Source organism: Aedes aegypti, chromosome 3 (assembly GCF_002204515.2).
Source record: "Aedes aegypti strain LVP_AGWG chromosome 3, AaegL5.0 Primary Assembly, whole genome shotgun sequence".
NCBI lineage: Eukaryota > Metazoa > Arthropoda > Insecta > Diptera > Culicidae > Aedes > Aedes aegypti.
In genome coordinates, this window is record NC_035109.1 from 108,160,499 (window position 1) to 108,182,551 (window position 22,053).

At 40.4% G+C, this 22,053-nt stretch overlaps 2 protein-coding genes across 2 annotated transcripts in view; one reads left to right on the top strand and one right to left on the bottom strand.

The window, feature by feature from the left end:
- LOC5570160 (DNA-dependent protein kinase catalytic subunit) overlaps positions 1 to 11,237 on the top strand; it is a 112,490-nt gene extending 101,253 nt beyond the window's left edge. The window contains exons 7-8 of the mRNA XM_021849074.1: positions 8,946 to 10,208; positions 10,410 to 11,237. Of these exons, the coding sequence (XP_021704766.1) occupies positions 8,946 to 10,208; positions 10,410 to 11,171 (2,025 nt within the window). The 3' untranslated portion in view covers positions 11,172 to 11,237. The remainder of the gene's footprint in view (positions 1 to 8,945; positions 10,209 to 10,409) is intronic.
- Positions 11,238 to 20,237: 9,000 nt separating this feature from the next.
- Positions 20,238 to 21,923, bottom strand: LOC5570161 (tRNA (adenine(58)-N(1))-methyltransferase catalytic subunit TRMT61A). Its single transcript, XM_001658913.2, has 3 exons — positions 21,614 to 21,923; positions 20,672 to 21,101; positions 20,238 to 20,615 (listed from the first exon to the last, which is right to left on the bottom strand). Exons 1-3 carry the CDS (start codon positions 21,809 to 21,811, stop codon positions 20,308 to 20,310), a joined length of 936 nt encoding a protein of 311 aa, XP_001658963.1. The 5' UTR covers positions 21,812 to 21,923; the 3' UTR covers positions 20,238 to 20,307.
- Positions 21,924 to 22,053: the final 130 nt, after the last annotated feature.

Here is a 22,053-nt window from a genome sequence, read left to right on the forward strand (position 1 = left end):
TTACATTTCAAATATCCCAAGAAGCGATTCTCAATCCTATCAGCTCCACTTTCAATTATTTACGAGCCGACTGGAATATATATGAAACGTATGTTGACTCTAATCTTGATGTTAACATTTCTTTAGAAACTAAACTTGATATTGACAATGCTCTTGAAACTTTAACTAATTCCATTGTTGAAGCCCGGAGCATTGCAATTCCAAAATGTGAAGTAAAATTTGAATCCGTGATTATAGACGATGATCTTAAACTCTTTATCCGTCTTAAAAACTTGAGAAGAAGGCAATTTCAACGCACTCGCGATACTGCTATGAAAATTATATGGCAGGATTTGCAGAAAGAAATCAAGAAACGTTTTGCTCAATTAAGAAACAAAAATTTTGAAAATAAAATTTCTCAATTGGACCCTGGCTCTAAGCCCTTTTGGAAATTATCGAAAATCTTGAAAAAACCTCAGAAGCCAATACCGGCATTGAAAGAGGAATACGAATTATTGCTAACTAATTGCGAAAAAGCTCAAAAACTTGCTATGCAGTTTGAAAGTGCGCACAATTTTAATTTAGGACTTACTAGTCCAATCGAAAATGAAGTTACTCAGGAGTTCGAAAATATTCTCAATCAAGAGAACGTTTTCGAAAATGCCTGGGAGACTGATTTGGAAGAAGTGAGATCTATTATTAAAAAAATCAAAAACATGAAAGCTCCTGGCGATGATGGAATTTTCTACATCCTCATCAAGAAACTTCCAGAAAGTAGCTTATCATTTTTAGTTGATATATTTAACAAATGTTTTCAATTAGCATATTTTCCTGACAAATGGAAAAATGCTAAGGTTGTTCCAATTTTAAAACCAGACAAAAATCCTGCAGAAGCTTCTAGCTATCGTCCAATCAGTTTGCTTTCCTCCATCAGTAAACTTTTTGAAAAGGTTATTTTGAACAGAATGATGGCCCACATCAACGAAAATTCAATTTTTGCCAATGAACAGTTCGGATTCCGCCATGGACATTCGACCACTCATCAACTTTTACGTGTAACAAATTTGATCCGTTCCAACAAATCTGAAGGCTATTCTACTGGTCTTGCTCTTCTAGACATAGAAAAAGCATTCGACAGTGTTTGGCATGAAGGTTTGATTGTAAAATTAAAAAACTTTAATTTTCCAACATACATTGTTAGAATAATTCAAAGTTCTGTCAAATCGTACACTTCAGGTTAATTATCAGAACTCCAGATCTGAAAGACTTCCTGTAAGAGCTGGTGTTCCTCAAGGCAGCATTTTGGGACCAATATTATACAATATTTTCACATCTGACTTAGCTGAGCTACCTCAGGGATGTCAAAAATCTTTGTTTGCGGATGACACAGGCCTCTCCGCCAAAGGACGAAGCCTGCGTGTCATCTGTAGTCGATTGCAAAAAAGTTTGGATATTTTTTCTTCATACTTGCAAAAATGGAAGATTTCTCCTAATGCTTCCAAAACTCAACTAATAATATTCCCACATAAACCAAAAGCTCTTTATTTGAAACCTTCAAGTAGACATGTTGTCACGATGAGAGGGGTTCCAATAAATTGGTCAGATGAAGTTAAGTATCTAGGGCTCATGCTAGATAAGAATTTAACTTTCAAAAATCACATTGAGGGCATTCAAGCCAAATGTAATAAATATGTAAAATGTCTCTATCCCCTTATTAATAGAAAATCAAAACTTTGTCTTAAGAACAAGCTGTTGATATTCAAACAAATTTTCAGGCCAGCCATGTTGTATGCTGTACCAATATGGACTAGCTGTTGTAATACCAGGAAGAAAGCTCTGCAGAGAATTCAAAATAAAATTTTGAAAATGATTCTGAGGCTTCCTCCCTGGTATAGTACCAATGAGTTACATAGAATATCCAATGTTGAAACATTGGAACAAATGTCAAATACAATCATTAATAATTTCAGGCATAAATCGTTACAATCTTCTATTGCCACGATTAATGCGTTATATGTTTAGGTTAAGTTAGGTTAAGTATATTAAAAACATTTTTTTTTTCTCTTATAAGCAGGTGAAATCAACTCCTGTAAAAAAAAAACTGAACTGCTACGGCAAATGAAATGTAATATGTTGTTAACAAAATGTTAATTAAATCTTAAATTTGTTTTACCAAATTAGGATGATAGTGTTGACAAATAACACAGAACACCTAGATATAAGAAATGAATGCAATGTTTAAAATGATACTAATAAAAAAAAAAAAAAAAAAAAAAAAAAAAAAAAAAAAAAAAAAAAAAAAAAAAAAAAAAAAAAGAGGTTCTTCGCTTGACCCTGCCTTTCAATCACCAGATTCACCACTATAAGAGGTTATGGACCCTCCGCGTAGAGAATTGGTACACGAGATTCCGCAGTTCACCGGTACTGGATTTGAGAGCTCGAAATTTAGAGTCGGGAAGTTAGTGAAGTCGGTCGGATTGCTGGACGCGGTGAAGGAGGATGCACACCCCGTCGAAGCCGAGCCTTCAAGAAATGGACGGGAAGGCTGTGAATCTGATAATTTCATTTATCCACGACGGTTTGTTGGATGTTATCCAGGAGAAGCAAACAGCGAAGGACATCTGGACCTCTTTGAGGGAATCTACACCAAGAAGTCGGTTTCCTCGCAGACTCTGATACACAAGCAACTCGCATAGCTCAAGATGGCAGCAGATGCATCGACCAAGGACCATTTGAAGATTTGTGACGAGCTGATTCGGAAACTCAAATCGGCAGGAGATCTGGTGTCGCAGCTTCTCGTTACCCTTCCAGAGAGCTACGACCCTTTGGTAACAGTGTTGGGAAACTTGGGCGAAGAAAACCTGACCCTGGATGTCGTCAGAGAGAGATTGCTAGCGGAACATATGAAGAAATCCGATCGAATAACCGAGGTATATGAGAAGGAGCCGTTCGAGTTCGTTGAAAGAAGTCAGCAGAAGGCATGGTATGAAGAACGAAGCGATAAGTTCCTGGGCGTTGTCATCGATGTAACAAAAAGGGCCATAATGTGAAGGACTGCAGAACTACCAGCGAAAGCGAATGTGGCGGCCAACAGAAAAGCAGTTGCGCAGAAATTTTTACTTTTCTTGAGCTGAACAGCATACCTAGCTTTAGGAGTAACGTGCACAATCAACAACGTATTGTATGTTCCGGAAGTATAATGAAGATGCTCATAAAAGCAGGAATGAAGGTAACGTTTTAAGCATCACCTGATAAGAGAATGAATGTAGTTTATGCTGGAAGCAATGTTGCTGAACAACGTTCGGAAACGCGAGGGACGATGAATTTTCGTAGGTATCAAAACAGAATCTGCGAATAAACACGAACAGTAGGGGTCCGTAGCCGTGAGGTTACGCATTTCACTTCATAAGCGAAAGGTCATGGTTTCGATTTCCAGCTCCTCCACAAAAAAAAAAACCGTCCAGCCACCAGAAGACGCCGCACGGAGGGCCGTGCTTTGGGGAGCACATCCATCCTCCGTCAGTATCAGATGGTGACTGAGACAAACTGACCCTCTTCGAAGGCGGCTACCCTCAAACGACTCAGGAACACGGAAAAATGAACCACCGCAAGAAGGACTTTGGATTATATGGAAATTGATTGGACCAACAGCTCTCCTACCTGGTCAGTGTGAGAGTAAAAGAGTAGAAGAGAGTGATGTAAATATAAAATAGTTAAAAATAGAATCTGTATCGATAAAAAGAACTATGATGAGATTTTGTATAGATTTCTGCAGATTTATAGCGAATGCTTCCAATCATTCCAAACAAATTACTTGTAATATTGTTTATGAATTCATGACAAGACCTTTGATGGACAAATAAAGAATGAGATTCTTTAGATATTCCCGACTAAGGGTACATAACAAAATCATATCAGCATATGTTATTATGTTATAAGGTATTTTTGAACATAGGTTGTTACAATTTTGATGCAGGATGTTGTTAAAATAACTAAAATTATAACAAAAAGTGTTTGAGTAGTAACATAAACATAACAAAATGTGTTTTAATTCTATCAAAAACATATCAAACCAAGTTATAATGTTTGATACAAAGTATCAAAATTATAATACTGTTCGAAATACGATAATATTGTATATTATTGAAATGCATATAACTATCTATTTATTTTGTTATAAAGTTGTTAAAAATGAACAAAAAAATATCTTAAAGGGAAATAAAACACATTATGTTATATTTCTGTTTTATTATGTTCTATGGATAACGGAGCCTAACAAAATTATATCATAATATGATATGCATATAATATTCTGATAAAATTTTATTATATTTTTGTTACAAGCCTCTAGTCGGGTTATTAGCCAGATTTTCGTTAGGTTCTTCATTATATTATTGGCCAAATCATTGATAGAAGGCTTGGGAGATGCAATTTTGGATTTATGTCAAAAATTTTAGCCAGCTTCATAAGAGAACAAATAATATGTTTTTTGACGTATTGTTCTAGTTCAATAGATCTCTCTTTGGGTCTAACATGAGTTTCACGAGATCGAGGGTTTCTCTAGGAATCACCCATAGACCATACTGCCCATGTTAGCATAGTGAGCGCCAATACGATCAAAACGCTTTTTTGCTTCTAGGCATTCTTTATCTCATCATGCACTCGTTGGCCACGGAAACAGTACTTTTTTGTTTATTAAAGTTTGGAAAACGGATTGTCATGAATACATATCCAATTTATCCGAACAAACACAAGTTTTGTCTAGTGCTTATTTGGATGGTTTAGCGTATAGGGGCCTTCCTTAGCCGAGTGGTTAGAGTCCGCGGCTACAAAGCAAAGCCATGCTGAAGGTGTCTGGGTTCGAATCCCGGTCGGTCCAGGATCTTTTCGTAATGGAAATTTCCTTGACTTCCCTGGGCATAGAGTATCATCGTACCTGCCACACGAGATACGAATGCGAAAATGGCAACTTTGGCAAAGAAAGCTCTCAGTTAACAACTGTGGAAGTGCTCATAAGAACACTACGCCGAGAAGCAGGCTCTGTCCCAGTAAGAACGTAATACCAAAAAGAAGAAGAAGAAGCGTATAACCCAGGTTGCTAGGACAGATGCCTGGTGTTTACGTCGATTAATGCATATGGACCTATGCACGGGTTCACTATTTGACGTTTTAGCGGTGCCGTGTTATTTATGTGACCATGGAAACTAGTGAATTCGGCACCGTTCAAACGTCAAATTAATGAACTCATGCATCGGTCCATAATCGTTTCTCAAACTTGCTGTTTGGTCAGATAATATGATGTATGCGTTTTTAGATGACAAGAGTATACTCCTATAGGAAACTAATTATTAATTCTCCCCCAGTCAGCTTTTAAATAGCAATTCTTAGCAAATGAACAGAAATTTAGACTGAAATTGTTCACAGTTGCAAAAATGCAGCAGGAAACACAAAAATGTATTTTCCAGCAATAATAGTGCTGGTGATTACGGCGACCATATTTGCAGTATTTTATAATTTAAATAGAACATAATACATAAATAAATTACAGTCGACTCTCCATAACTCGATATTCAAGGGACCATCGACTTATGGACCGATGCACGAGTTCACTAATTTGACGTTTGACCGGTGCTAAATTCACTCGTTACCATGGTCACATTATTAACACGGCACCGCTCAAACGTCAGATAGTGAACTCGTGCATCGGTCCATAGAATTATCGACTTATAGAACATACCGATAACAAAAATTTTAAAATCAAAGACTCAAATTTGTATATTTCCTATACTTTTATGATCACTTCTACAAGCAGACAATATCATTTTGTTGATAGCATTTTGAAAAAATATCTTTGGACAATTTTTTCAAAATATTCGAAACATCCCTTATTTTTACTCATTATTGTATTTTTATTTTTATGTTTTTAAACTTTTATTACAACTTGCAAGTCCTTTATTCACTGCCAAACCAGAAATGGTTCATGTCTCCCTGTATAAAAATGGGTTTTTAGATGGATATCGAGTTATGGAGGGAAATTTTCCTCATACGTGGCATCGACTAGTAGAGACATCGAGTTATAGAAACATCGACTTATGGAGAGCATGATGTATGGGAATTTGAAGGGACCGCAAAATCCATCGAGTTATAGAATATATCGAGTTATAGAACATCGAGTTGTGGAGAGTCGACTGTAGATCAAGTTCTCAAAATTTGACCATTTTATTAAAAAAAATCGAAAATATCAAGTCGCAAATCATCCGTTTTTTAATCTTTGTTTGCACCGGGAAAATCTGGGTATCGAAAAACTGATTTAGAATGGACACCCTGCATTATGAAATGGTCGTCCAACGAATCGCTATCAGCAGACAGGTATAATCTTTTCACTTGATCACCGGATGACTAGAAGCCAAAATGGATATGTCGAACCGGAAATCGTTTTTGTATCCCAGCTTATAAACTCAGTTGAAGAGATCGTCGTCAACAATGTTGTTACCATGTCCCTTGCAGTTGCCCAAAATTTTATGGCACATAAAGTAATAGGCCTTTTCATGTGACAGATCCGTCTATGCATTTGTTTACATTGGTGGAGGACCGGTGCTAACACGGGCCTGTCATTTTCATAGAAGAAATGTCAAAGTGTTTCCCGATCAGCTGATTAGAGACGTCATTTGAATAGGCCTATAGAGCAAAATCTAGAATGTCGTGAAAAGTGTACTGTGATCTGTCAAACTTGGATACCTTTTGCAGTACCAAGGGATCAAATGCAGTACTAGTAGTAGTAACCAATCTGAATCCGAGTGGGACAGACCTGCAACCGAGTGGGACGGACCAACAACGGAAACTGGGTGGCGGATAGGTCTAAACAGCTAGCAGCTATAGGGACGACATGACGAACCCAATCCAAGAAGTACCCAAGTAACCACAAGCATTATAACATTGCACGTATTCTACTGCATATCAACACCATTGATGCAACATTGCTTTTATTCAACAAATTTCAAGAGCTGTCAAGCAATAAAGCATTAACCCTACATTACAAATGTATCAATGCACTAACATCACTTTATAAATTGTACTGGTGCATTAATATTACTTTATAAGTTGCTTCATTGCTTTATCGTCCTTTTTGCATTAATTTAACTGTAAAAGTGCCCTTTTCCACTTTTAAACTACTTTAATGGTAGGCTTACGGCAATGCAGCTGCATTATATATGCAATTATATAATGCTCCATGGTTACTTGGGTAGTCTCTATCTCCATTGACGGTTTTGCGATAGCATAAATGAACGGCGTGTTCTATTGCAGCTGTTACGCGCCCCCTAGGTGGTCGATTGATAAATTTTCCCATATGATCGACAGGGTGATAGTCGAACTGGCTAATCGGCAGCCAGTAGTAATAGCTGATGACTTTAATGCATGGCAGTGGAGACGGGTAGCCGCTGCACCAACTAAAGAGGACAACTATTGTTGGAATCCCTGGTCGCATTATATCTAGAGCTGGAAAATATGGATACAGTTACGTATTGCAGAGCGTCATAGCGATCATCAATCGATTCGCTATAGTATAATACCAGGCGGGCGGATGGAATGCTGTGGACCTGAATGGTGAAGAGCTAGTTGCTGTGATATCACGGGGAGAACATGCCGCCGGTGTACTGGTGGTGCGAATCAATTGCAAATCTTCGAGCAATCTGCCTTCGGGCTAGACGAAGAATGCAACGCGCACGCACAGAAGTACAAAGAGAAGAACGCGGTGCACCATTCAAGGAGGCAAAGTTAGCTCTCAAAAAGGAAATCAAAAATCGAAAACGGGCATGCTTTGATAGTCTATGCCAGAGTGCCAATTCGAGTCCGAGGGGTGACGCCTACAGAGTGGTAATGGATAAGACCTAAGATGCCATGGCGTCCCAAGAGAAGTTGTCCGAGTTGCTGCGTTCGATGTACTCTTCCTGTATCACTTCACAAGCCCATGGCCTCCAGCGCCGTATGTGGCAGATGAAGGAGAAAAAGTGGTGAGGGTGACGAACGAAGAGCTGGCAGAAGTCTGGAAATCATTCGCTTCAAACAAGGCAACCGGGACCCGATGGTATCCCGAATGTTGCCCTAAAAGCAGCAGTCAATGAGGATCCGGACATGTTCAGAACCGCGATGCAACGCTGCATAAACCACAAAATGGTGCTACTACCAAAGGCGGGGAAACCTCCAGGTGACCTGTCTACTAGGTACGACAGGCAACAACTTTGGAGAGGTTGATCCTCAACAGGCTAATACCGTATACGGAAGGTGCGGATGGCCTGTCCAACAATCAGTTTGGATTCAGGAAAGGTAAATCTACTCAGGACCCTATCCAGTCGGACATTCAGCCAGCTGAGGTGGCACGTGATAGTCCACGCACTTCACCGTTTCAAAGTACCGGTGTAGTTGTGAAAGCTTCTAGAAAACTATTTTGATGGTATGACACAGTGGAGGGGCAGAAAAGCGTTCGAATTACCGCGGGAGTACCAACCAATCCTGGGCCCGATATTATGGAATGCGATATACGATGACGTACTGAGGCTGCCCCTTCCGACGGGTGTTCAAAATTGTGGGCTTCGCCGACGATAGCACTCTAGTGGTCTATGGCGAATCGGTGGAGGAAGTGAGTTGACAGCGGCGCAATCTGTATACATTATTGAGGAATGGACGAAGTCTAGGAAACTAGAACTGGCCCGTCACAAGACTAAGGTGGTGGTGCCCAATAAGTCCGAGCAACGGGCGCTTATCTCAGAAGGTGATTGCACCATAGAAACCAAGCGATCCCTTAGGTATCTTGGGGTAATGGTCGATGACGAGCTCAGCTTCTATGTGCCGTATCAGTCAGTATTGCTTCTAATTAAATCAAGCTCTTAACTTTCGGTTTCATTTATTCAGTTTTGTTGATCTCACTTTTTGAAATATCATGCTTTCCTATATATTTCTTGTTACAGACCTTGGACCTAGAACGCCAACTGGTTACCGCCCTACTAGCCGCGATGCAATATGGCTCGAAATCCGCCCGACAACTGTTCCCCTGCCTGCTTCAGCTGCCCTTCCTGCAAGATGGCACCCTTCATGGTTGTTTCAACGAAGCCAGCCACCCCGTCCCTGAGTGGATGTTCCTGAGATGGATACCGCAAATTCTATCGTTCGTTGACTTCTCCCAGCAGTCGTTCCTGGAAGCCTTACTGACCCGTATAGCCACCAGCTATCCGATGGCATTGTACTATCCCGCCAAAATGAGCCTCCAGCGTCATCAGTTGCGGCCTGACAACGTATCCAGCCCCTTTGCAAACAGACTCATGCAGTTGTTGGACATACCGAAGCTAGATCGTTTCGTAAGCGAGCTAAGCCAAGTTGTGATTCCTTCGATGAAGATTTCAAAAATTATAACGGATCTACGGATGGCCCGATGCGACTCCAATGAAGAGTATCGTAAACTCGTACAAGATCTGGCGAACGAAGCTTTCCCGGAGATTTCTCCTGATTTGGGTAGAGAACATCAGAAGTTGATTCCTTTGAAACCCGAGTGGCTAAAATTGCTGGACTTCGACTTTAATCAAACTGAAGAAATTCACCAACATTTGAATAATTTGAAAGAGAAAGTGACTCGTTTAGTCCCGCGCCAAACAACTCTTGAGTTGAACAAGTACTCCCCCTGGTTAGCTGGATATCACTTCAGTGAACGTGAAGAGATGTTGGAGCTACCTGGACAGTATAACATCGACCACAAACCGAACGTATGCAACCACGTTAAGATTGTAAAAGTATGCACCGAACTTGAGCTGTTCAAAACGCTGCGGAACCCTATTCGAATTCGAATAAACGGAAGCGACGGTAAATCGTACGATTTCCTGGTCAAATATGGGGAAGATTTGCGCCAGGATCAGCGTATTCAGCAACTGTTGGGAACCATTTCGAATCAACTAGCGCTGGACCGTTACTGCAAAGAACACCAGCTGTCGGTGCGAACCTATGAAGTGATCCCAATTAGGGTCGACTTCGGTATCATCGGGTGGCTGTCGAATACCTCGTCGATTAAAAACATAGCCGTGCGGTCGATGGTTCGATTCAACCCGGACGGAGACGTTACCGGGGCGATCAACGCCGAGTACATCCAGTTTCTGCACGAGGCAAGCGGGATGACCCGGAGTCCGTCCACTCCGCTGTCCAAATTGTACGGGAAAGTCGCTGCTGCTTGCACTCCGGAACGGGTAGGTCTATTTTAACTACTGTGTTGGACAATAAATTTGCAACTTTTTCGATGTTCCATACAAAATTCTCATCTTTATAGGGTTAGATCTGAGTTGTTAACCTAGCCTACAAAAGTTGATCATTTTGTATGGAAAATCGAAAAAGTTGACAATACTGTGCAAGTATTCAAACTCTTACCTAATTCAAAATTATTTCCACAGATTACTCTCAAATTCAACGAGCTGCGGTACAAAATCAAAGAAGACACCTTCAAGCGTGCTCTGTTCGAAATGGCCGTTTCGGCGGAATCGTTCTACAGCTTGCGCGGAAACTTCGCCAAAAGTTTGATGGCGATGAACGTGTCCTGTTGGATTTTGGGAATCGGTGACCGACACACGTCCAACGTGCTGATCGATCGAAGCAATGGCAAACTTGCGGGGGTCGACTTCGGGATCGCATTCGGCGCTGGAACCCGGGATCAGGGCATCCCGGAGATGGTTCCCTTCCGGTTGACACCGCAGTTCGTGAACGTCATGGAACCGATGCGAACCTCCGGGATGATGAGCAAGTGTATGGTTTACACGTTGCGGTGTCTGCGGGATTCGCGTAAGTTGTTGAGATCCTGCTTGCAAGTGTTTGTGCGGGAGCCTACGGTAGATTGGTTAGAAGCGGCACAGCGGAGGTTTGTGCAGGAGGAGAACAAACCGGAACTGAGATGGGATCCTCAGGCCCGGATCAACATGGCCGTGCGGAAGTTGAACGGTGCCAATCCGAAGGTATTGATTGCCGAAGAGTTACGCCTTGGACAGGTAGGTTGTAATCGGGAGATATTGGAGGGATATCTGAAACTACTGCAAGTGAGCGATCCTCTGCTGGAGTCAGGGAATCTGACTGTAGAACAGCAGGTTCAATGTTTGCTGAAAACGGCCACTAGTGGCGCTGTGTTGGGTATAACATATGCCGGTTGGTTTCCATGGTTTTAAGTATTATTGAAAAATATTGTTATATGTTGAAACTTACATCTAATACAAACAACTTAATCAAACAGAGCGTAAATTGGGTTTGTATGGAAAGAAGTCCTGAATAACTGTCTTTTGCATGTAGATAGATGCACATATTCGAATTTTTTTTTGTAGAGGGCAGAAGTTCGCAGTGATGCGGCGTTGACATTTAAAATCGAGGGTTTTTTTACAAGGGGAAATTCTGCCAACAGACGCCTGATAAGGTTACTCATTGAGTGTGGGGATGTGGCACCTACGACGACACATGTAGCAGAAGTAGCCTAGGCAAACTTCTTCTCGTAGCCGACTTAAATAATGTTACAAGGGACCAGTCTCGGCAGGGCTAATTTTCTGCAGCCAACTCTTAGTCGGCGCGCCATAGGCGTTGCAATTCTAACATATTGTGAGTGACATCCGTAGTCACTGCAATCCAACCACCGGAATCCGCACACATTCTATTATATTGTTGGGGGACGTGTCCCCTCCGCATGTAGTGAGCATGCGACCTCTCACAATAATGAAACGGGGGCAACCGAACACTATATGCTCCGCTGTTTCCTCCACACCAGCCCAATTGAGGCACGCAGGAGATTCTGAGTGCCCGAACATATGCAGGTACTGCCTATGTAGCAACCATGTCCTGACAGAAACTGCGTCAGGTGTATGTTTACTTCCCCATGGTTTCTTTCATACCATTCTGACACATTTGGTATTAGCCGATGGGTCCATCTACATTTAGTGGAGTTATCCCATTCCTGCTGCCAACCTCTGAGTGTTGCCTCTTTACACGTATTGCGGACCCCTCCGGTACCTCTTTGGTTGAAGCATTGAAAATCTTCCATGATGATGAGCCCGATGCGCGTCATATCAGCTATGATGCACACAGCCTCTCTAGATACCGTTCGGTATGCACTTGCTACTCCTAAGCATATGATCATGTACGTGCTTTCTTATGTTGTAGTATTGCCCAGGAAAAAATACGAATTGGATTCGTTGAAAATCCTGGTAAAAAGTCTGTGAGAATCTTGCGAATGTTAAGGCTGCTGCTGATTTGCTGCTGGCAAGAATAGTAATCACCAATCAAGATGGGAAATTACTTGCATGAAATGGTCAATAAAATCACATTTCTTTGATCGCAATACGCAGTTGAGAAGAAATGTCATTTTAAATGAGGCTCTGCCCCATTTAGTCAAGGATTTTCATGTCCAGAATTCTGTTCTGAAAGTCGTATCCAGAATTCTTTAAAAATCCTGTTCAAGATTTTGTTAAAAGCCTGCCTTCCTTATAATCCTGTCAAGGATGAATGTCGAAGGAAGTCATGGTAGAAACATGTAGAAAAACCCAGAATTTGAGATTTAGATTTTGAATCATTCATAAAATAAAATATCTAAGTAACTCTCTAAACTAAACAATTTAAAGATTTACTAAGCTAGAATATTAGGTTGAAACTAACTTCGAGATTCTAACTTCGGGTTGGTAGAATATTCAACGGGCAAAATATGAGAAGAGTCTTCGAACCCTCCGCGGGCCGCACAAAATGAAGTTGCGGGCCGGATGCGGCCCGCGGGCCGTGCGTTGGGCAGCCCTGGTCTACACTCACAGTTTCGGTACAAATTTTGTTGTGATAATGAGGTGGTTTCAATCGGTGGCATGCGACGGATGCGTTGCACTGCCGGCGACAAGATGATTGGCTACGGTGTCACAGGCGACTGGTACGCAACAAGGGGATGTTGCACAGTGCACATTGCACAATCAAAGTTGTTTTCTCCAAACGGTAATATTTTTCCCGGCTTCTTTAACATATTGGTGGCTTAAATCCAAAGTTTAAAGCAGATTCATTGAATTTTGAATTTTATACAACTGTTTGAGTGGACCGTGGACATGGTTTTTCAAGAAAATTTAAAATAGCGATCCATAATTCACCAGCTTTTTATCAATTTAAAGAGTGCTCAAACCGCAATGGTATCTTTAGAGAAGATGTTTAGAGATACATGAAGTACACCTGAGTTGACTAAAATGTTTCATAAAATTTATACAAAGTGATTCAAAGCATAAAATTTATCAAAAAACATAATGTTTTCTATGAAAGTACCCTACGACATAAGTGGCCTCGAATGCCCGCGATGAGAATAAGTTCATTCGAAAGCTAAAAACTAGAGCTTTCAAGTACCGTGACATGCCCTATTACCGTTACGTTATAAAATCTCAAGTTTCAATAAATCAGAAAAAAATAATGCAAGATTAATTTCATGTTTTTTTTTAAGTTTTATATAGTAGACCGTTTTATATATTTTGCACAAAAAATATGATTTGTACTATTTTGAAAATATTAACCATAGTTTCAATTGCTGTTGTTAAACATACCATTGTTTCAAATACCGTGCATCTGACCCCGACTACCGGGTGACATTTTGAAACATCTCTCAATTAAACGAACAAAGCGCATCATAATTAAAATTTTGTGTCAAACAACGTCCTGATTAAATTGAGGAATAAAATATATCATTTACTCCGCCATTTTGGAATTATTGGCAACCGTGCCCTAATACCGTGTGTTGGCACCAGGCGATTGAATTCTAACATTATTTTTGTTCCTTTGTATGTGCAACTTTAGTTAGAATTTGACATGGCTTCCTAAAGACTAGTTAATATGGCAACGTTAGTGTAAATCATTTAGAAAAATAAATAATATAATAGGTATGCTAAAAATCCACATAATTCCCAAATACACGGTATTAGGCAACACACGGAATTAGAGCAGGTCACGGTAGGGTACAAATTGTTTTGCGAAAACTTGCGATAGACCACTTTTAACGCGTTTGAAGATGTACGGAGTGCAATTCTAATTGAGGTACCGCGGGGCAAGTGGGTAAATGGGGCAATTGATATATTTTACTGAATATGTGAATTAACGTTTTAAACTCATGCGTAAACCTTTGAGGCCATTGAGAACATTACGATAGGTAAGAGATTTCTGAGATGTTTCAGTCATTATTGCATAATAGAGCGAAAAATTGTTAACCTGTCAACCGTTACTCCGTAACAAGTTGGCGGCGTACAATCTTATTTTAATACCGTCAACGTACCAGTATCCGCTCATGTTCCAGTAGCCCGCTCACGAACTTAAAAAGTAAGGTAATTTGAGTAAATATACAAAAAAATGTCCACAGTATGATTCAATTTGACGATTTGAACCGTATAGCGGCTATAGTTTTCAAATTTACTTTGAGTAAACTTATCTTTTTTCAGTGTGAGCGGGCTACTGGAGCATGAGCGGATACTGGTGCACTGATGGTATTTTCAGTGGAAAAAAGTTGCGGAAAATAATTTCCTGTACCACTTTTTAGTTGTCCTCTGTGACAGTTTCAAACTGCAATAAAAAAAAGTTTTAGAATTAATTCGACGTAGACCTAAAAATAAGTAAATTTAAACACCGTCAATTTTCTTATCAGGTGGGGCTAGTGAAAAGTTTATCATTAGAGATTGAATTTGTGTTTTCTCTTTAAGTAGCCATAAGTAAGCATGGTTCGCACACAGACAAAGTTCGCAATTATCATAGAAAAACATAACGTGCTGATAATTCAAGAAACTCTATACTCAAGCGTTAAAAGCTATTAGAAATCATTAGAACTTCTCTAAGAGATGTTGTCGAACATTACAATATTAATATGTCTACTTAGAGCATCTTTAACGGAAGCGACTATTCGAGTGAGTAAAATGATCACCCCCTGAGTTGTCATTTTAGTTTAGTCACTCATTCTCACACCGGTGGCTACCATATTTAGTAACTCGTTTCCGTACCGGTCATTGCTTTTTGGGTTAACATATGGGTTGTGAAATTAATGGTGATCATTTCAGGTTGGGAATTTTGGAACTCTGCTGGAATATGTATTATATTCTGGTGCGAAATTATTAGAATTCCATCAGAAATTTTTGAGATTCTTTATGAATCCGACTGGATGCTAATTTGATTGGAATCCTTGCCAATTCTACTGGCATCCATGCAAATCATACAAGAAATATTGCAAATTTGACCGTAATTATTGTGAATCCGACTGGAATCCTTCGGATTCAGATTGGAATCCTTGGGATTCCCACTGGAATCCTTGGGATTCCAGTGGGAATCCCAAGGACTCCAGTGGGAATCCCAAGGATTCCAGTGGGAATCCCAAGGATTCCAGTAGGAATCCCAAGGATTCCAGTGGGAATCCCAAGGATTCCAGTGGGAATCCCAAGGATTCCAGTGGGAATCCCAAGGATTCCAGTGGGAATCCCAAGGATTCCAGTGGGAATCCCAAGGATTCCAGTGGGAATCCCAAGGATTCCTTTGGGAATCCCAAAGATTCCAGTCGGAATCCCAAGGATTCCAGTCGGAATCCCGAGGATTCCAGTCGGAATCCCAAGGATTCCAGTCGGAATCCCAAAATCCCAGAATTCTTCGAAATCGATAAATTCTTACGAGGAATCGAATATTTCATAAACTTCTATCGGATTTCCAATAATTGCATCAGATTCCTAGTAATCTTATCAAAATATTGAAGTTTTACCTGAATTCCCAAAATTTTGTAATTTCTACTTCATGCGCATCAGATTTCCTAAACTCCCACCAGAATTTCATATCTCACACCGTATGCTTGAATTTAAATCGAACTATCGCGCTGTTAAATTTGCTCACCCGATGCTTTCCGAAAGCAGCACTGTTTTTTTGCTACCCCGGTTAGCAGCGCTCGGTACGGATCAGCGTAATGATACTGCGCTATGTAATTTATGTCGAATTCGTTTTTGAACCTAGGTTGGAACTGGCGCAACCCGTTCTGAATCACAGTTTCAACCCCAACCCGATTCAGGTTCGACCGAACTACAATTTGCTTGACGTTTGTTTGTTTATGTGTTGATCACCGACCCAGTTCCTAAAAACGAAAACGACATTAGTTTAGTCGCGCACCGTTACGGTTGCTCTTAGGGCACACGGAAAATTCAGTTTACCTAATTTTTGAGTTGACTTTACCCAAAATTAAGTATATCGATTATTCTCTCAACCCAAAATCTCTCGGTATTCTCTCTCTTCCCTACCAATGTTGTCAAAAACAGAGAGAGCTGCATCTACTCAATGGGGGTAGTTTGGCCCAATAAGCCAAATTTGGGTAAAATGCATTATTCTCAAGCTTGGGTTGAATGAACTTAATTTTGCGTTGAATCAAACCAAATTCAAGTAAATTTTTCTTATGGCTTTAAAGGCAAAGTACCTAATGGAGGCCTTGGAAATTTAGCCAAATTTGGGTTATTGGGCTCAACTACGGTTTTGCGTTGAAACAACTCAGATTTGAGTAGATCCGCGTTGCCGTGCAGCCAATTATACACGCTAACTTTGAAGTACCCACACGCTAATTTTGAAGTACCCATTAAATGGGTTTCTTGTACCCATTTTTATTGCTTGTACTGAGTTGTCAAAAAAAAAGGGTATTATTTTTTGACATTAAAAAGGGTACATTTTACTCTTCTTGAGGAATGACTTCAGTCAGCAATAATGGGTAAAAACAGCCCCTTGTCGTTATGTTGAGCAGAAAGATTGAAATTATTACCACGAAATATATTTCATTAATTAACTGAAAGAATCATGGTAAGTAGCTATTTCTTGAAGAAACTATTTACATCGAAGACTAAATTGACTATTCCTTATAACAGGACCCTCGAAGAAGCACAAAAAGCGGCAATTTAGGAGCGATTTTTCATCCGGGATCTGGAACAGGAAGATACGGAGCAAGAGCTACGGATACAGATAGACCAACCCAAGAAACATTTTCTGCTGTATAACAGTTTATTCAGCTAAAGTATACTCATTTTAGCTGATTAAGCTGTTACTCAGCTACTAATGTTACTTGGGAATGTTATTAATACTCCAATTGGCACTTTATTTAAAAGTAATAATCTAATAAAATTATTTTCATTAGATTCTTATATGTTGTGTCGCCGGATATGTTTAAAAAATTTCTTTAGAATCCTTGTTTTCCGTATGTGCCGGCAGGAGGGGGGTATTTTTTACCCATTTTTGTAAAATCAATGAGGGGTAAATAATACCCATTTTATGAAGTTCGAGGCAAATACCGAACCTTTCGCAAGTCTACACTCGTAGTGTCGAACTATTCAAAGTTTTTTTTTCAATTACAAAAATAAAGGTAAAAGAAAAAAAGGTGTTTTGAAAAAATAGGTAAAAATAAATAATTTATGAATCCGAGTTTATGTCGACACTCACAGTGACGAACCTTTCATAGTTTGTTGAAATAATCATATTTACGTCTCACCGTTGTAACGATTAAAGGTGCAGTCATACATATTTTATAGATTAGAAATAGTAGCACGAAACGAGCTCACCAATTGATCCGTCATCCTTGAGCAGCAACAATCCACTTTCAGCTTCACTCGTTTGCTCAGCTATATAAAAGCAGAGAAAATAGACGCGCGACCCGAGAGGGAAAACAACTGACGACTGCTCGGGATTTCTTGACGCACTGCCCAGGAGCAAGCGTCAACGTCGAAAGATCAAAAAGAACTAATCGAACGCGGCACTTTTTCACTTTCACTCGACCGACGCGCGACATGTTTGATCCTGCCCTCATCGCCGGCCCTCGCAGGAGCAAGCGTCAAGGTCGAAGGATCAAACACAACTCAGAATGATGATAACGCTCTTCTTACGAAAAACTTAGCATGAAATGACTAAAAAAAAAGAGATAAAGTTAAGTAAGCGGTGCACAGGTGGATAATTAGGTCACGCGACGCCTCTGCGCTTACCTATGTTTTTTTAATGTAATCTATTACTCCGTAGATTCAAAACTAGCACTATAAAAATATCTTGACTAACAAGTCTCGCCTCACAGTTTCCAATTATTAGGCACCAAAGAGATTTCAAAGCTGGTCGCTTTCAAATATTGTTTGCCTCATCTACACGGAACAAAATTCTGTGGTAAAAATAACTATTTTAGCTGGCTACGCCCATTCTTGAAACTACCATGGAAATTCAGACCAATTTACTATGTTTGCGGTACACCTCACCGCATTACTGGTACATTTGACAGAAATAATTTACAACAATCTGATTCCGACTACAGACATGGTAAAATCAAGCGCATTTCTGATCTGCTGGAAATTGCCGGTGCGAGCGCTTAAGTTAACCCCCTAAAATGGTAGTTTTTACCGAACATTTTTTTTGCGTGTAGGCAAAACGAGCAAAACGAATTGGAGGTTTTCGATAAACACCTATTGTTCGCATTTAGGTAGCAGTATCTGCAATGCAGATAAAAACTGGCCAATCAGGTGCCGCGTAGCCCGATCCAGGGATGCTTCTTCTCGCATTTCCTTTTGGCTTAAGCCGCGAACCCAATCGTGATCCACATCACTCGGGAGTGAGCCATCTCACTTCGCTGACACTAATGCTCTTGATCCGTTTCGCAACCTGACTTGGAACTGTGGAAGAACTTTGAGTGGTGCCAAGTTTTTAGTAACGCGAGTGTGGAAGTTCTCCCTTTTTCTTGAAAGATGGCACCGCCACATGCTGTCAGTTGCATTTTACGTGGAATTGCTAAGGAATTTCATGTATATTGGACAAAAAGTCGTTACAAATGTTGACAACATTTTGACACAATTCGTGAGTAAATTTTAGAACATTCAGAATCCAAAAGCAAACATAAATAGAAACTCAGGCTAAAATTGTTTTGTGGCAAAACGATTCCACACTGAATGTTCCAATTAATGAATTATTGGAAACTATCATATCACTCAGTGGCGACTCGTAACCTCACGTTTTATATGATCTACGACCCTGAAAATGATCTAAAACCCTGAAAATCATGAACATGTGGTTTTGACGTTAGGGAATAGTTACAGGTATCAGTATCAATCTGAAATGATGTCTAGCAAAATTAGTACTCGCTTTTAAAAGACGAGTTTCTGACAAACTCATATTTTTTTTTTTTAATATTATTCCTAACCGTCTCTAGTATGTCTTCCGGGAAGTTTCGATGAGATTCTTTCTTTAGCAGCAGATTACTTTAGAAAGTTTAGTAATATATTTAGCAGGTCTGTCAGATAATGGTTTCTTGATTTACAAATTACACTTTACTTGTCTGTATAATAAGAAATAACTGTTTGTGTTTGAAAAGCTAACTCACCCATAATTTCATTATTGTCAGATCACGAAAAAAGTGACTTTAGTGACTATTTTTCTGAAAAAAATTACTTTTTGTTGAAAATAGTGACTTTTTAATGACCAGGCCGAAAAAAGTGATCAAGTCACACAGTCCTGTGTTATAGAATACGATGAACGATGTCGTACTGAGGCTGCCCCTTCCGACGGATGTTAAAATTGTTGGCTTCGTCGATGACATCACCCTAGTGATCTATGAAGAATCGATGGAGGGAGTAGAGTTGACAGCAGCGCACTCTATTTCCATAGTTGATGAATGGATGAAGTATAGGAAATTAGCGCTGGCCCGTCACAAGACTGAGGTGGTGGTGGCCAACAACCGTAAGTCCGAGCAACGGGTGCTTATCTCGGTAGGTGATTGCACCATAGAGTCCAAGCGATCTTTTAGGCATCTTGGGATAATGATCGATGACAAGCTCAGCTTCGCAAGCCACTTTGAATATGCCTGTAAAAGGGCATCTACGGCTATAGTGGCGCTTTCGAGGATGATGTCTAACAGCTTGGCTTGATTACCAGAAAACGCAACTACTGATAGGCGTGGCGCTATCCTTACTGATGTATGGAGAACCACTGTGGTCATAAGTCTTTAGAACGAACAGAAACCTAAAGCGGTTGGAAAGCACGTATAGAATCATGTGCTTAAGAGCAAGGCGGGTTCAGCCTGGCTACAGAGTACAATAAACCAGCCTTGCTTAGGAGTAGCAAGTGCATACCGTTCGATTCCCTGAGTTCAAAGCCATCCCGTTTAACGGTACGTAATAGAATTGTAGAAAATCTCAAATTTTTATAATTTTAGACTTTTCAAATAAGAAATATAAAGAATTATAATAAGATTTATTAGGCAAAGATTTCATGTTTGAAAACGTTTTTATTTAAATTAAAACCAAAAAAAAACGATAGCCTTTACCAAACCTACAACTACCGCGCAAACAACGGTGGCAACTCGGCGACCGTCAGGTATCCCGTATGTCCGGCCATGGAATTCGGTGCACTAGAGGTGATATATTTCTTGGTTTCCTTTGGCGTTTTGGCATCCTTCGAGTCCACGTCGGTTTTCTTGTGTTTCAGAAACTCCAAATCCATCACGGGGACGTTCCGTGTTCGAACGATGTCTTCCACTTGAAGCACTTCCAGATTGACGACATCTACGAACCCGTGCTGCTCCAGGGCCTCGCAGACCCGCAACGATTGCTCGATGCACGGTGAGAACGAGCAAAGTCTGCCACCTTCGAAGAATTCCAATTAATTATAATCAAGGATTTTAAAATGATGCCATACGAACCTGATTCCTTCATCGCCTTGACTGCATGCGGAATCGCCAACTGAGGAGCCGGCAGATCCAAGAACACGGCATCCGCCTTTCCGTCAACCTCCTCACCGAAACCCTTCTCGCAAACGTCCCTCTGGGTCACCTTAACGAAGTCGCCCAAACCGTGGCTTTTGAACTCGTCGTGTGCTTTTTGAACCCGTTCCTCGTGGAAGTCGAACGTGTACAGGAATCCACTTGGTCGGATGGCTCGTAGGAAGTAATGTGACAACGATCCGGAACCGGTTCCCGATTCAATCACCACGCTGCCGGGTTTGACTTCCAGTTGATACAGGATCATACTGATGTCCGGGGTGTACAGAATCTGGGTACGGTGCGGGAGGGTTTGTGTCCACAGTTCCGGATTCGGCTGCAAAACGTGGGCCCAGCCTTTGGATAGTTCTACCTGTATAATGGGTTCGTATTTATAATTAATGTTTAACAAAATTGTGAAACCTGGGCTGATAGCGACTAAGTGTTATAAAAATATGAACTATATAGAGTGCTCAAGGATTTCGTGGATACAAATTCGAAGCATCCTCAGAAAAAAAATCTAAGAGAATTGGTAGAGGTATTTCTAGAAGAATTCCTGGAGAGCTCCATGTAGGAGTCCTTGAAAATAACTATTCCAGATGAAATCATTAGGAGAATTTTTGAAGCTTTTCCTCGAGCACTTTTTGAAGAATCAGTTGAATAGCCGCGTAATAAATAATATGTAAAGGATTGTATGTAGCTTGTAGAGTTCGGTACTGCAACCTTAGACTTAAAAGGCCTTTCATTAAAAATACAAGACCGTCTATAAAAGAGATCTGCTACCAGCCCTGTAGACTTGAGTCCTTCCGTTAGACTTTTTAAAGACCTGCATTGGAATAGGGACTAAGAGACCTGCTACCAGCCTTGACTGAACCTGTAACAAACCTTCGATCCATACTGGACCCCGATAATGTCCTTGACCTTCAGGGCGCCAAAGTTGGTCTGGAACACGTACTCCACAAATTCTCCCTTCTTGTTTTTGATCTGCGGAACGGCTTCTATGGCGTACACGTTCGTCACGGTGAGGTACAGAATGACCGTGTCTCCCTCCTCGATCACGGCTTTGGGTCCGGCGAAACTCATGTCGGGATTTGCGGGAAAATCTAATTAAAATTTGAACAGTAAATCGAGCACCAAAATCTACCGGTTAAATTTGTTTTGTTTTGATCGCGCACGTTTTATGAGAATGACAGCTTTTTAGCAAATTTTGTTTTCGTTATGTGAGGTAAGAACAAAATTTGTTTGCTGTAACAGTTGCACGCTTAAAACAATCACAAAATGTTTGAGCAAGTTTTACCCACACGGTAAAAGAATTATAATCCAAA

What these genes read in the sequence shown, in the direction of transcription:
- LOC5570161 (XM_001658913.2), bottom strand. Translation starts at nt 21,811, where the DNA reads ATGAGTTTCGCCGGACCCAAAGCCGTGATCGAGGAGGGAGACACGGTC. An exon ending in GGGTCCAGTATGGATCGAAG is followed by an intron (nt 21,102 to 21,613) that starts GTTTGTTACAGG and finishes CCCATTATACAG; the next exon opens with GTAGAACTATCCAAAGGCTG. An exon ending in CAAGGCGATGAAGGAATCAG is followed by an intron (nt 20,616 to 20,671) that starts GTTCGTATGGCA and finishes AATTCTTCGAAG; the next exon opens with GTGGCAGACTTTGCTCGTTC.